Consider the following 15,434-nt stretch of genomic DNA (forward strand, 5'->3'; position numbering starts at 1 on the left):
TTTTAACTTTGATACCTGGGATTGTTCCCCAGGGGTGCTTAACCACTGAGCTATATCCCCAAGCCCTTTTTATATTTTGAGACAGGGTCTCACTAAACTGCTGAGGCTGACTTGGCACTTGCCATCCTTCTGCCTCAGCCTCCCACTTCACTGGGATTATAAACGTGCGTCACCACCTCCAGTTTACTATTCTTGCTGTAATTAGATAAATCAGTTCACTGATGACCATCCTTAACCTCTTGTCTTAATCATCCCTCCCGATTCCACCTTTCATATGTACTGACCTTTTGTCCTTGATGATTTCTTTCTTTTTTGATATTGGGTTGTGAAATGTGGACCATTTTCTATTAACTCTTAAATAAAAATGAGTTACTCTTGAAAAAAGACTACATTCTCTTGGAAAATGCATTTTACTTCAGCTAGAACTAGAGCACTTAGTTCCTCCTCAGCAACTGGCCTACTTTTATTATTCCAAATAAAGCAAGACCACATCTCTCTTTTCTACCTAGACCACTCACTTATGCTCTGAGTTTGATCCCTTCTCCCACTAAGCTTTAAAGATCATGAGAGTTTGCACAAAAAAAGCAACTCAATAGGAATGCACGTGCACATTAGTTCCTGAAGTAACAAACGGGTGTCTACAGAACACCTTCTTGAAATGAAAGGGTTAGCAAGTAAATCCCTAACAGTTATTCCACTTAGAGACCACACTTGTACAGACATAGGTCATTCTAAACTGTCTTGCCCCATCTCAAAATAAGTAAGGTCATTGAAGGCATAGTCAAAGTCTTCATCAGAAACTGAATCCAATAGCATCCGGTTCTATGAATATAGACTGAGTGCACATTTAGTGATTTTTAACTGTCCATTTAAGAAGCTAGTCAAAATGAGCAGAAGCAGTATTGAGAGTTGTTTGTAAAACAGCCTCTGCCCCAAGCATTCTTGGAATGGTAATATTGGTCGATGTACTAATAATAATAGTGTATTCCCCAGGGAAAGGACAAAAGTATAGCAGCAAAGAATCCGGCCTCAGGAGTCAAGACTGACTGAATACAGATCCCAGCCCTATGACCTTGGGACATTTATCCTCCATCCTCCTCCCTCAGTAAATTCTGAGCTGAAAAATGGAGAAAATCTCAGTACCTACTTCATAGGACTCTCCGGAGGCCTAAATGAAATAACATTGTAAATGCTTAGAAGAGCAGCTGGCCATCAGTAAGTTATCATTTATAAAGCATTTTCCATGTGCCAAGGAATTTACAAAACATTTTGTATTCACCATCTTCATTGTCACAACAATTATGCTTTGATAAAGAAACTGAAGTTAAGAGAATTTCAATAAATTGTACAAGCAAAACACTAGTGAGAGAGAAGGAATTAAAATCCAAGTTTGCGTAAGTCCAAAGTCTGAGCTTTGATCATTCAATGCTAACTTCAAAACTTCTTATTTTAAAACAATAATATCGGGGTTGGAACTGTAACCCACTGGCAGAGTGCTTACCTAGCCACATGTAAGGCACTGGGTTCGATCCTTAGCACCACATAAAAATAAATAAAGCCATGCTGTCCATCTACAACTAACAAAAAAATTTTAAATACTAATATCAGTAATAAACAATGTACTTCAAGTCTGAAAAACTCAACTTATCTTGTAGCTAAGAACAGCAAATCTGTATTATTCATATATAAAAGGCATTTTTACAATGGGTACTACAAAGCCCCCTTCTTTACCTCTTGTTATTTTATTCCCACACTGACCCTGAGAAATAGGAAGTGAATATATTATAGTCTCAGATTTTAATATAAAGAAGCTACAATAAATGAACAAGCACTTTTAAAAATATACAGTGGGACTGGGAGTATAGCTCAGCGGTAGAGCACTTGCCTAACATACACCAGGGTCTGGGTCTTGAAAATCTTTCAGGGGTTCTCCACCTTTATAGCATAAATAGTGCCTCAGTACAGCATGCAAGCACCCACAGAGTTTCTGCCATTCTCTTCAGAATGATGTGCACAGTCACACACAGTACTTGCAGCTCCATTTAAACAGATCTCTCCACCTTTGTTCATGTAGTTCCGTCCCTTTGAAGTGGCAGTAGCTTTCACCCTAATTCCCTCAAGCTCTTTAAATCTCAGCTCTAGTGGCACTTCCTCTCAGGAACCTTTCAGGAACCTGCCATGCCTCCCTCCACCCAACCCCAAGTTAATTAGACTCTCCTCTGGGTTCTTTAAATGTTAGGTGCTGCGGCCATTTCAACTAATCTCTCCAACCAAGGTATAACTCTCTGACAACACATTCATTTATCATATTAAACTAACTTTTTGAAGGTAGAACTGTGTGCAATTCTCCATTTTCTTGCAGAAGCTTAGTCAGTATTATTCTATGTGGATGAATTAAAGTATCCCACGGGCCATATGGTCTTTTTAACTCAGTAGGCATTTTCACAATCTTCCACTTTTATGGCCTTAAAAAAAAAATTCAACCATCTCCTCTTTTATTACAAACATCCTCGAACCATTTCTGAATGTCACCCTAAGTCTTACAAGAGATGAATTTCAAAAAGGGATGAGTTTCAAGGACACTATGAAAATGTGCAATAAAATTAGAAATAGAATTTTTAAGGATATGTTTTCAAACTGTCCACAGCACCAGATTCCCTTAGATAAATGGTACCCTGATCACCACACTGGATAATCAGTGGTCAATTTAACTCATATCTGAATCTCATAATTCAGCCACATCAAGAATTTAACAAATATTTATGGACTGAGTATATCATCTATGTACGATTATTGCTTAGGATTTGTATTACAAACATTCAATTTGCCAGTATTTATCTAAAAGAGTAGTACACTTCCATACTGTTTGTTGTTTCATTTTATTTTGACTTATTTTTGAACCATTAGCATAATATTTAAAAGTCAATAACTTTGAGGTCTCAACCACCCATTTCATAGCCATCCCCACAAACTCAGTGGACATTTCACACTAAATAATACATGGTCCCTGCCTTTAAGGTGTCTATCATTATCACCTGTATGTCCAATGTCTCCTGTTAAAACTCCCAGTTCTCCCATTCCTTCCCTGCCTACAGTGAACACTGTGGGTTGGTAACAACTTCTCATATCTTATGCCAGGTAGTCTCCCCCAAGTTGTATAACCTCATTCCCCAACAAACACCTATCTGATCTTTTCTCACTACCAAAAGCAAACTATCCACCTTTTGTAGAAACACACAGGATCCTGTTTTGATGCCCCAAGCTTGCCATGGGCCCCCAACAACTCCCACTACCCTCCTTTCACTATTTTCTCTTTCTACTGAGGCAAATAACAGGTGTGGATAATGTCACCTCACTCTTGAGCCTCAGACCTACAGGACGGTTTTAACCAGGCAAGGAGGCAGGCCTAAGTGACTAAACACTTTTTGGTATTTGAAGAGGATAAGAGGGGGTTGAAAGTCAAGACCAAGGCCACCTCTGCTCACACTCACTTGGATCCCAGCCTCCATCCTCCCTCCTCCTCTCCTTTCCCACTCCACCCCTCCTCTTCAATGGCTGGGTGAGCCCAGCCAGCATCTCACAACAGAAGCCAAAAGAAGCTCAAGGCTGTTGCCTCAGAAACCCCGACTAGAGAATGACTGGCTAGGCTCTGTTTGTTTTTCCCGTAATCAGAAAATCCCAATGGGGGAACCCTAAGGGGGTTCTCAGCTGCCTTGGTGGTTGTAATCTGGGTCTATACCTTCCAGGCCCTTGTAGAAAACATCCCAACTTTGCCATTATCTTGGGAAGCAAAAGAAACTGTGAGGGGAAGGCCTCCCAGAGTTAGGTGTGGGGAAGAGGGGAGGAAAGGAGACCTGAACCTCTGGCTGCGGAAACAAACTCAGAAAACACCTAGCCTTTGGCCTGTGCAAGAGAATGCCCAAGGACATACTCCATCCAGCCCAGTAACCATTTCCAAGAAGGAGAAAAAAAAAAATTATTGAGGGGATGGAGGAACAACCAGCCCTGGAAGCAACTCTCAGGCAGAGAACAAATATAAACAAACCACAGGACACTGCAGGGTAGGAGGGTTTATTTCCACAGTGTTCTCAGCTGTCAGCTGGGTAAAACAAGCCATCACTTCTGGGTCAGCTTTTACAGCCAAGCAAGAGAATACCAGAATACCAGAAACACTGGCACCTCCCATATATTAATTCATCAGAAATACTGGATGGCTAAACCCTCAAAAGCACTAGGAACAGAAAACTGCTGTGGATACATGATGCTGACAGAGATGCTACATTAAAAAAAAAAAAAAAAAAAAAAAAAAAGACATCCAAGTTGCTGGAAATAAGCTCTGCAATCCTGGGTACCAAAACTCATGTCTCTACTTGAGTTAAATCTGCGTAGCTCAGTGCCCCTGAGCAAAAATGAAAATGAAGGCTGTTCTATCACAGCTTCCAGCAAATACAAGAATCACTGGAGTTCATACTTTCAGGCTGCCTGCTTGGCTACAGCATGTAAATAGGAAAGTTTAAGATAGATGTCTGTAAATATTTCCTTGCATTTTTAATAAATGGATTCATCCAACCAGAAAGCAGGGCCAAACAGCTTAGTCACCAGCAGGCATGCAAATTGCTCTATCGGTAAAAGGAGGCACAATGTAAACACAGTCATTTTCCTCCCCCACCCTGAGGTAAAATTACTGCCCAGTGCATCAGCTCCCAGATGTGGCCTCCAGGGAACAGATGGGTGCATTTCCGCAACTCTCATCCCCACTCCATCCCCTTCAGAGGAGGCGCTTACCTGCGATCCTAAGCACAGCCCTCTCAGCAGGGTCCAGCACGGAGCCCCCCTGAATCTTTCTTTTCGATCTCTCATGTTTAGGCAAATTCCAGGGTAAGGTGTCTCCCGGAGCTGGAGATGCCGAGCCCGATTTCTGGCTGAAATCATCCTCGTCAGAAAAATCCGCAGAGGAAGACATAGAGCAGCGATAGGACGCGTTCCCGGAACTCTATAGAGGATGACATAGAAAAAAAGCATTAACAGAAAAACACTCACATAAGCTCATCGATTCAAGCAGCGCATCCCCCCACCCCCCACATTGGGTCCGGCATTCTGCACCATCCTCAGAGATTTAGGGATGTACACAAACAAAATAAAATGAAACCCAGAGCTCACCATGTTTTCTTGGCCAAGTCTCCAAAACAGTAGAAACAATACCCAGGCGGTTCCAATACATGAAGATTTGCACGGAAGAAGTGTGTGGCCTGCGGTCCGGCCACCAGCTCACAAATGACTGGCCCAACAATGAAGCCAGAATCAACAGCCTTCCTGTTACAAATCTATAGTATTTGGCTCCCCCACCAGGACAGGAGAAACATTTTCCATTCCTAGACTGCTGGTTAATTCATTAACGCGACTAACTCAAGTTTCAAAAACAAAGCACAAATGCAGGATGTAGGGTCCCAATTCCTTTCCGTTTCAAGTCGCCTCACCACCAGAGCCTTCTTTTAACTAGTTGAAAGCCCCGTGTCCTCTTTATTCATTTTTCTTCATGAGACTGAAGCAGGTTCCCAGAAAAGAGCAAGGAGGGAGGGAGGGCCGATTCTGGGAAGAGCCTTTTCTTAAGACTAGGAGAACACAAAAGAGTGTTTTCAGAAGCCCAGGGCAGCTCCAATAAACAAACATCTAAACTCGGTTTGGGATCTTGACATAATTTAAACTTCTAGCATCGTAACAGCTGCCAATAATGTACATGAAAATGATGCAGTGCAGAGACAGGAAACAGATCCCTTCTCAGTGCCTGGTCCTTGCACAGTAAAATGAGAACTCGGATGCTTTTCCCAAAGCACTTTGTCTGAAGGTTATTCCCCCAGTCTCTAGCAGGAGCAAATCTGCAGGGTCATATCTTACATAAAGGGGTCACATCTTCCACAGAGAGGAAAAAAAAGCACAAGATGTTCATTATTCTTTCTTTCTTTATTGGGTTGCATCTGTGACTATTTAGAGAGCCACCAACTTACTAACAGAGGAGGATGCGATCTGGGCTGTGAACAGGGTCATAAATAAAATAAAGTATCATGGGAAAGGCTTTACTTTCCTACTCAGAATTTCTCTTTCTGAGGCTCAGGATGAAGATGCAAACCGGTATAACTTGAATTCCTGAAATGTAAGTTGCAGCCAGGAATTCCTAAGAAGCAAGTCTCAGGCAGAAATCAGTGAGGCGTGCTCCAATTTGAAGCAAAAACACTGGGCTACTCACAAAAGCAGTGGCAACTGCCGCACAAACAGGCTGTGTGAGCAACATCCCAAAGCACTCACCCAAGGCCTGTGAAATAATCCATAATTGAAGCAGGACTAGTGGTCTTACCTCAAACTATTCAAGCACGTAGCTACAAATGGTCAGCACCATCATTTTAAAAGTTCAGAGTATTTCCCACAAAGAGAAGCATGTAATATTCATCTTTAATTCCTCCCCCCAAAAGACACTCTTCCAATTGATTATATAAGAAATTGCATTGCTTTGGCTAAATTATTTTTTTACTTAGATTTTGTATACTTTCCTATTGACAATAAAGTATTAGGCAAACTTGAGGCATACGAGTAAATAAAATTGATTTTCTGTATTGCATCTACAGTCCATAGAGAGTTGTGAGTGGCATTAAGTCAGTCACCGTATGCTATTATCAATTCAATTTATTTTCCATGCCTTTCTGAAAATTCATCTTGAGCTCTCTGAGGTTTTGTTATTGGCTGGATCTGTGGGAAAAGGTGAAATTCTTGAAGACTTTTAACAGGGTATTGGGTTTCTTTGGTAGCCTTCTGTCTTCCTTAAAATGGTTTCCTACCTGTCCTTACTTACGGTCATCCTCTTTATCTGTGAGATCATATTTCTTGTTGCTTGCACTATTTTAGTGAATATAGTAATTTGATTGTTTATCTTTGCAGACAGACTTGGGGAATAACTGTTAAAGAACTCCTTTCCAAAAACCACCGGTTATTGATTTTTACGGAGTAAATTTTTTTAATGGCCAGAGTCTCAGCTGACTGAACAACAAAATGTGATTTATGCCATGACATACACACTATTAATCACATGTTGCCAGATGGGAACAGTTACTACCCCCAGACCCAAGGGTGTTGACTAGTACAGCCTCTAATCTGGTCATGTCATTGGTAAACAGATAAGAGAGAAAAGGAAGAAAAAACAATCAGCAACACTTCTTTCAGCAATTTATCACAGGAAAACATAGACCACACACACACACACACACACACACACACACACACACATATTCTCTCTCTCTCTCTCTCTCTCTCTCTCTCTCTCTCTCACACACACACACACACACACACACACACACACACACACACTAAGGAAAACCATACATGTATATAAAGGGTAAAGTCTCTCCTGGCTACACAGTTCACACATTTTAACAATCACAGTATTGGATTTTTTCCCACACACATACACAAAAAAAAAAAATGATCTTTTTTTAATTATAAGACAAACCATACAAATTTAGGCCCATTGGAACCCTGAAAATTTAGAATGGATTTAAATGAAGATGCTTTGAAGTGGATGCATCCTCTAAAATTATTATATTCTTTCATGTCACTGGGAGTTAGAGGGAATAGTGTGAGAGTACTAGTCTGTTTTGTTTGTTTGGGGAAAGCAAACACATTTTCGGACCCAAAGTCTAGAGCCCAACCTTTGATGTGGGTCTTTGAAGGTAGAACAAAGAAAGAGGGCTCCTGTGACCAGCCAAATACCAAGTTCCTACCTCTTATTTGCTCCAATACCTAAGGTTTGATTCCTATTAAAATACAAATATCTATGTGTCCATCAATAGGGGATTCATTAGATAAATCATAGTATAGCCATCCCATGGGCTATTATGCAGCAATGAAACAAAAATGTTGTTGATATGCATTTAGCAAAGATGAAAGAATTAATATAAAATGACTCCTTAAAAAGTCTGTTCAAGTGTGCATGTGTGTGGAGATAAATTGATTGATAGATATTACCAGCATGTAAACAGCGGTTATCTCTAGATGACAAAGATCATGAATTTATTAAATTGTGCTTCTTAAAATTTTTTAACCCCAAATGTACAAAAAGATTACCTAAAAGAAATGTCCAGGGAAAACCTCTATGAAGAAGCAACTTCCTAAACCAGTGTTTATAACTCTTTTGGGCTCATGGATACCCTGAAAAATTAATGGAATTAATGGAATCTATGGAAACCTCTCTCCAGAACAAAGCAAATAAGCAATTACACATAAACTTTGCATACACTCTTATGGGATTCCTAGACCCACTGACCCACTGACCCCAGGTTAAGCCTCCAATTCACAACATCATTTGTCATCACCATTTGGCATGCATGTTGAGAACAAGAAAAATAGGAAGGAGCTGTTCCACAAAGAGAGGAAAGAGTAATTAGGGTAGTGAAGACAAAGTTGGCCTTGGTCATAATATTTTTAACATTCGACCTTTGCTTTAATAAAAGACTCTGAGCTACCTCTGGAGTGAGGTTGAATCTGCAGAACTAAAAAAAAAGAAAGAAAGAAAGGAACACACTAGATGGTGATGAACAACAACAAAAAAAAAAACTGTACTGTGTCTTCTATCACCTAGTTATTAAAGTAGTTTGAACAATTGAATTAGATCACCAAAAGCTTTAATGTGACTTTCCTAATAGTCAATTCATTCATATGGTTACAAACAACCCAAATCTCCTAGAGCCAGGATAATTACATAATACAACATTTTTAGAAGGGGAACTGAACAATAACTTCTTTAATTGAAACCCCAGTGGGGGATCTGAGATAAGTACAATGGAACTGCCTAAATTGGATGTGGCCCAGCCTCAGCACCCTGATCTGTAGCAAAGTGCCAGGAAATTGTCTTGGCACTAGACATTCTCTAAGGGCAATGGGGAAACAAGTGCAGAGATAAAGATTTGTGGAAAAGCCAGACTTTTAGAATCCCAGAGGTTGGAGTGCAGATTTTCACAAGCCCACAGACTTATCATTTGTGCACAATTTTTGTCTGTGTAGCATGAAGTAAATTTCAAAAAAAGAAAAGACAGAGAAAATATGACAAATTCTGGGACATGCTACAAGACAACTGTCCTAGGTTCTGCAAAATGGTCACTGCTATGAGATATGCATACCCCAAAAGGGGGGACAGTTCTAATTCATAAAAATTGATGAAACTAAATTGAATTTTGGGTTCCTTTCTTTTAAGCTAAAAATAATACATTCCATATTACATAATTTTTACATTCTCTATGAACAAAAAGATATCAAAAAAATTGGAAAAACTGAAGATTTACTTGTGTGTAAAATTCCCTTAATTAGGTTAAGGACAAATACTAACTTCTTTCATGTTGTATAAAAATACAAAGTATTGCACAAGTCTACATAAAATTCTAGTGTTTTGTTTAGAAAGAAGTCAAAAAGGCAAGAGCACATTATCTGATTCTAAAGACTGCAAAGAAAACAATCTCTACCACAAGAAATAAATATAGAAGAAAACAGTTAAGGAAAATATAAGAAAGTATGCTTAACCCCTTGAAGACAAAATGGGATAGGGTCAATTTGGGAAATCTTGTGCTTCCTTTAGTTAAATTTTTTTCAAAATCAGTTAAGCAATTCAAGTACTTGATCAGCAAATAAATAACTTAGCAAGTCCCTCACCTGGAAAGCACCTTAAGGTAATGGTAAAGAGGTCTGGTTTGGTGAGGCCTCACTGGCTCTCAGTCTTTCCCTGTACGGGACACTCCCAGCAGCCCTTAACTCTGAGAGGCAGAAGAGCCTGGGTGGAGCTAGAGAGGAAGGGGGAATCAGACAGAGGAGAAGCCAAAAAGTTCATATCTGTTCTATCTCAGGAGAGGAGGTTTTAGGCCAAGAGTTAAGAAAGTCAAAGGTTTCTTTCTAGGTGGAGGATCCAGTACATTGCCTGTGAAAGAACACTGGAATTCAGACTCTTTCTGGGTATGAAATTGTGTGTGGTTGGAGTGTTCCTTGGTACTGTGTTTCTGGGGATATGGAGCTTGCTCTTGGGATACAGGAGGGAGAAATTTTTCAAAGATCATTTTCTTCTATGTGGTCTCTCTCACAATAATACAAGATAAGTATCAAAGATTCTTTTTCTTCCTTCTATAAAGGCTTGAAAAGTATTTTGTTGTCATAAAGACCACATTTTCTGTATCCATCCATCCATTGATGGATACTGAGGTTGATTCCACATCTTAGCTAACATGAATAATACTACAATAACCAACACAGAATATCTCTTAGACATACTAATTTCAGTTCCTGGTAGAAGCATAGTTTCGATTTATAGGCAATCCTGGCTCAGCAGTAAGATACTCTGCAAGACTTCCTTTCTTCCAGCTTAACCGGTATGTCCCACCCAGACGAGTGACTCTAGGGATCAGACTAAGCATTTTTACTTGCTATCTTACTTAATACTCACTGCAATCCAATAAGGAAACAGATGTTAAGGGAGTTTAAGTAACTTGTCCACATTCACTCTGTCTGTACAAAGTGGAGGCAAGATTTCTACCTGGGTCCTCTGGACTCCAGTGCCAACCCACACAGCACCAGTGCCCTGAAATGTAGTCCCAAACATTGGAGGAACATATAACATATTGTATGTTCACAATCCTTAAAGATATTACCATAAATTGGGAAAACCCAGAAGGATTAGACTTGATCTGGGTTCAGTACTAGGCCTGAAGCATGGAAATCACCAAGAGACAGGGCATTTTCAGCTCAAAATAAAGAAAAACCATCCAAAAATATATAACACAGTTGGCCCTTGAACAAGACAGGTTTGAACTGAGCAGGTCCACTTTTTCACACATATTTTGGGAAAGTTTTGACAATTTGAAAAAACTGTACTGTGTAGCCTAGAAATTTCAAAAAAAATAAATATTAGATATGTCATTAATTCATAAAATTTATATACAGTAGTCTATTTTTATCATTTACTACCATAAAATATACACAAATTGACAAAAAAATTTTAACAAAATGTTAAAATTTATCCAAACTTATGCATAAACACAGACCATACATGGTACCATTTGCCATTAGGAGAAAGGTAAACAAAGATGCAGGATTAAATCATAACTGCATAAAATGAACTGCAGCACATACTATAACTGCTGTCGTGATTTCATAGACATTTTCTGTTGCTACTACAGTGAGCTCAGATGTTGGAAGGATTCAAGTAGCTGCTCAGAATGTGATGATCAGATCACATCTCCATTTGAGCAGCTGGTCTCTCCATTAAATTGCTGGAGAGAAAATAAAAAGTGGTCTCTTACTGTTTTCACATGTTTTTCGCTGTACACAGTATATAGACCACACAAAATACAAGTTAATCAATTGCTTATGTTATCCATAAGATTCTCAGTCAACAGTGGGCAGTTAAGTTTTAGGGTAATCAAAAGTCATATGCTAACTTTTTACTGCGGGTGATGTAGGGGGCAACCCTAACCCCCATGTTGCACAAGGATCAGGTGCACTCACAAGGACTGCTTTGAGTGTAGGGAGTACCCTCCTACTCCAAGGGATCAAGTCTTCACTTACTCTATGGACTCTCCCAACTCTCAGATTCTTTGGTCCTCTGTGCCTGCTCACTACCACAAGTCTCCCCAAATACATCACAAAAAAAAAGAAAAACTATGTTAAGTATCCAAAGGCTGAATCTTTCTAAAATTGTAAAAGTCTTTCAAATTTTTCACAAATATCTGTTTTTGCAAGTCACCTTAATCCAACCCTATTAAAACCATAAAAATAGAGACATCAAGAACTAATTTGCATTTGAGTCTCTACCAATAGTCTTTCCAGAGGAAGGATATTTTAAATAATTTACCTAAGAGAAAAGCAAACATACCCTGAAAATAGCCCAACAAAACAGAAACACATTAGGAAGACAAATTCAAACACTGAATACTTTAACTACAGAATACTTAATCTTATATTTTAAGTAGATGTTTATTTATGTCAATCAGTTAAAAATATGTCCCAGATACCACACAGGCTTCTTCCTTGGAGGAGTTTGAAATCTAAGAAGGCAAAGGTGACTTAAATAAAAGAAAACTATCTTACTATTAAATATTATCATCTTTACATATTAAGCTTAAATATATCTTCCAGAAAATAATATATTCACAAAAATAGGGTTCATACATTTTCTTCCATACATAATCAACTAGGAGATTGGGATTGAGTCAAATAGACTGGATAACCTCAAGTCCCTTCAGAGACCAGAATGGAAAAGCAAAAACTCCTCATGTCCCTCATGCTTTGGAGAGTACGCTACCCAAAACTGACAAACCCACCAAGTAGATTCACTGTGGTTGGCCTATCTATTTAAAGGCAAATTAATGGCAAACATTTAAAAATTAGGAGATTTTATCTGAAAATTCAGATGTGGGACACCGGGCGTAGTGGTGGTTTCGTCTTTATAGAAAGGACATGTGCTTTCCAGTGTGACACAGTACCCACCTGGCCCATTTCATTCATTTATGATACCTGGCTCTGGTAGGCATATGAGTTTGGGGACCATAGCATAAAATAAGGGATGAGTGACATTGTTGCATTCAGAGTAAAAGAAAGCCCAAAGGTGCAGGAAAGGAGAAAATGATAATAGGAAGACGATGAAATTCTAAATAAAAAGAAGAAAACTAGAGAAGAGAGATAAGACAAAACAAAAAGAAAGAAGCTATTAAAATATTCAGTTAAATAGATGTCAAACAAAAAGCCAGTGATTCCATGTTTATGCTGGCACCCAAGTGCTGATCTCTTTCTGCTGTACCCCCAAGAATTCTGGTTAACATTTCAAATGCCCAAGAAATGGAAACTATGGGACGTTTGTAAATGCTGGCTTGTGATCCCCATGAGTCCAGCTGGACCCATCACTACTGCTGCTGCTGCCTCGCCTCTGGGTTGCTCCTGCCCATACCTAAGGTCAACTTACTCCCACATATTTCTCCTATCCCCCTCTGTCATGGAGGAGGTTCTGCTGCCAAGTACTTCATAGCTAAGATGTGGCTATGACTTCTGTTGGAAAAAAGATGTGACCTATGATCATTTGTTGTGAGCCCGAAGGCAGAAACAGGCCATCTGCAGAGACCAAATTCCAGCTACCTTCTATGCTGTCTACTCAGAAAGTTAAAGATATGTGCATGCTATGGCACATACCGATCTTGGGCAAAATCACATGGAAAACTGTTAGGCTTCTCTAGGCTTTGGTTTTCTTATCCAAGTAATAAGAAATATAGCAGTACCTAATGCATAGGGTTATTGTGGCAGAATAAAAACCACATGAAAAGTACTTAGTGCAATGCCCAACATATAGGAAGTATTCAGTAGATTGATGATGCCTATTCATCCTTGCTTGATCCACAGTTAGATGGACTGTCTACAGTTAAGCCAATACGATTACCACTCCATAAAATATGAAGCAACAAACACAGAGAGAGAGTAAGTTACTGAAACTAGGTCACATTAACAACAGAAGACAAGGTCCATGAAGCTCCCATATCTATCCTTCCCAAATTGGTGGCTGAATCTTCAATTCTTTAGGATGCCCCTGTATCTTTCCAATACTTTCTTTTTTCTTTCTTTTAAATGTATTGTCTCCATTACTAGAGACAACAACAAAAACTTAAACAAACACATTAGTATTTAAAATGCAATTACAGATCATCAGTTCATCCCTGTTGATACAATTAGGACCCACACAAGTGATCATAGCTCACATAGCAAGGGTCTGGCTTTATATTTCCTTTATGTTTCCATTTTCATTACCTGTCCTCACTAATGAGACTACAGAAAATTATTTTTGTTGTTTCCAGAAAATATTTTTGCTAGTAACTTTTATATAGCTATTCTTTCAAACAGTTAATACTTAAGTGGAAGAATTACTTTTTAGTAAAAGAAAAAACAAAAAAAACAGTTTTTATTATTGAACTGAAACAAAGTCTATAAAACTTGAGGTACTTAGTACTCCCACAGGCCCATTCTAGAGAAACAAGGGTGTTCACATGTGTGTTAAGTGAAAACAATTCCACAACCTAAAAGCCTGGACACAAGGAGATCCATTGCCTCCAAGCTAGTTTGCTAGAAAACTGCCTAGCTGGGATGGTAGCAAACCAATCCAACTGCAGTGTCCCCTCAGGAATAAATGCTAAGTGCATTCCAAATGCACTTAACTAGCACTTCAGTTTTCCCAAAGATCTGCCAGTCCTAGAACACTCGAGATCCTTTCAGAATTACATGGCTCAAAACTTCTACCCTACATTAAAGGCTGCCCTGGGTTTCACTTTATCTTTACAGTAGATCTTTCCTTCACAAGGTAATCTGGGCCCTTCCCTTCCTGACTCTACCCATACAGGAAGCCATGTAGCAGGGCAGGATGCAGAAGCAGTCTACAAGAGAATACCTGGTTTTTATTTTCCAAAAGCCTAAATCTGTTAAGGCTACAGTTGTAGACGGCCAGTGGTCTCTGAGCAAAAAGACATTCCCCAACCTTAAAAAAAAAAAAAAAAAAAAAAAAAAAAAGGTACTTCTCTGCTAGAGGAAGGATCTTTCTACATCAGGGACTTCTGGAGTCCCAATAGAGGATCCAGATATAAAGGACTGCTTGTGATGTCCAGGGGCACAGATCATAGAGCTATATTTTCAATGAGTCCTAAGAATAACCCAGAAGCAGACTTAGGGGCAGTGACAGGCAGCATGTCAGCATAACCTGGGAATACAAATGTTCCCTCCCATTTCCCTGATGCCTTTGCATGGCAGCTTATAGGACACCAAAACCTTAACACAACTTTAAGGTAGAGGAAGTGGGGAGCACCAGAAATGGAGTAAAGGGAGACTGTCAGTCAGAACCTGAGTTTAAAAAGTAAAGGTAACCTATTTACAACAGAGTTTATAGACTGGGACTCAAACTCACTGAGTGGGAAGTGACTGGTTCTCATAAACATCACAATCTCAGTTCTTAGGAGTGGGCCCTGGATGAAAAGTCTGTTGACATTGCTAGGCCTTTACTGGCCTAGCAGCTGGGTTTAATGTGTGTAGAGATTCAGAGAGGAAGCTCTGCAATAAGAGCTAAAATGCCCTGAGTTTCTATCTCTCGGTCTTCCTGTCTCTCTCTCTCTCTCTCTTCCTCCTCCTTGTCTCACATACACACACACAAACATACACCCACAGTCCCACCAACAGAAGTCATCACAGCAGCTACCTCCTCCTGTATCTCCTCCTTCACCCAGCATCATTTTTTATTGTAAGCCTACTTTGAACAAGGGAAGAAGGGGATTATTAGCTTGCTTGCTTATTGCCATCTTATTCCAAAACAGGTATTAAAGTAACGAAAAGAAAATAGCTGGGCTCCATGGCACACACCTGTAATCCCAGCCATTTGGGAG

General features: G+C 39.5%; 1 protein-coding gene across 7 annotated transcripts in view; it reads right to left on the reverse strand.

Moving 5' to 3' along the window:
• The window catches only part of DST (dystonin), a 435,613-nt gene that overhangs the window by 344,462 nt on the left and 75,717 nt on the right, over positions 1–15,434 (reverse strand). For 6 of the 7 annotated variants that reach the window (XM_081294333.1, XM_081294339.1, XM_081294338.1 and 3 more), the window contains exon 4: positions 4,786–4,993. In XM_081294333.1, the coding sequence (XP_081150459.1) occupies positions 4,786–4,993 (208 nt within the window). Of the gene's footprint in view, positions 1–4,785; positions 4,994–5,160; positions 5,290–15,434 lie in introns of those variants that run through there. The other variant, XM_081294341.1, reaches the window with a different exon arrangement.

The sequence above is a fragment of the Spermophilus citellus genome, assembly GCF_964194105.1.
Source record: "Spermophilus citellus genome assembly, chromosome: 5".
NCBI lineage: Eukaryota > Metazoa > Chordata > Mammalia > Rodentia > Sciuridae > Spermophilus > Spermophilus citellus.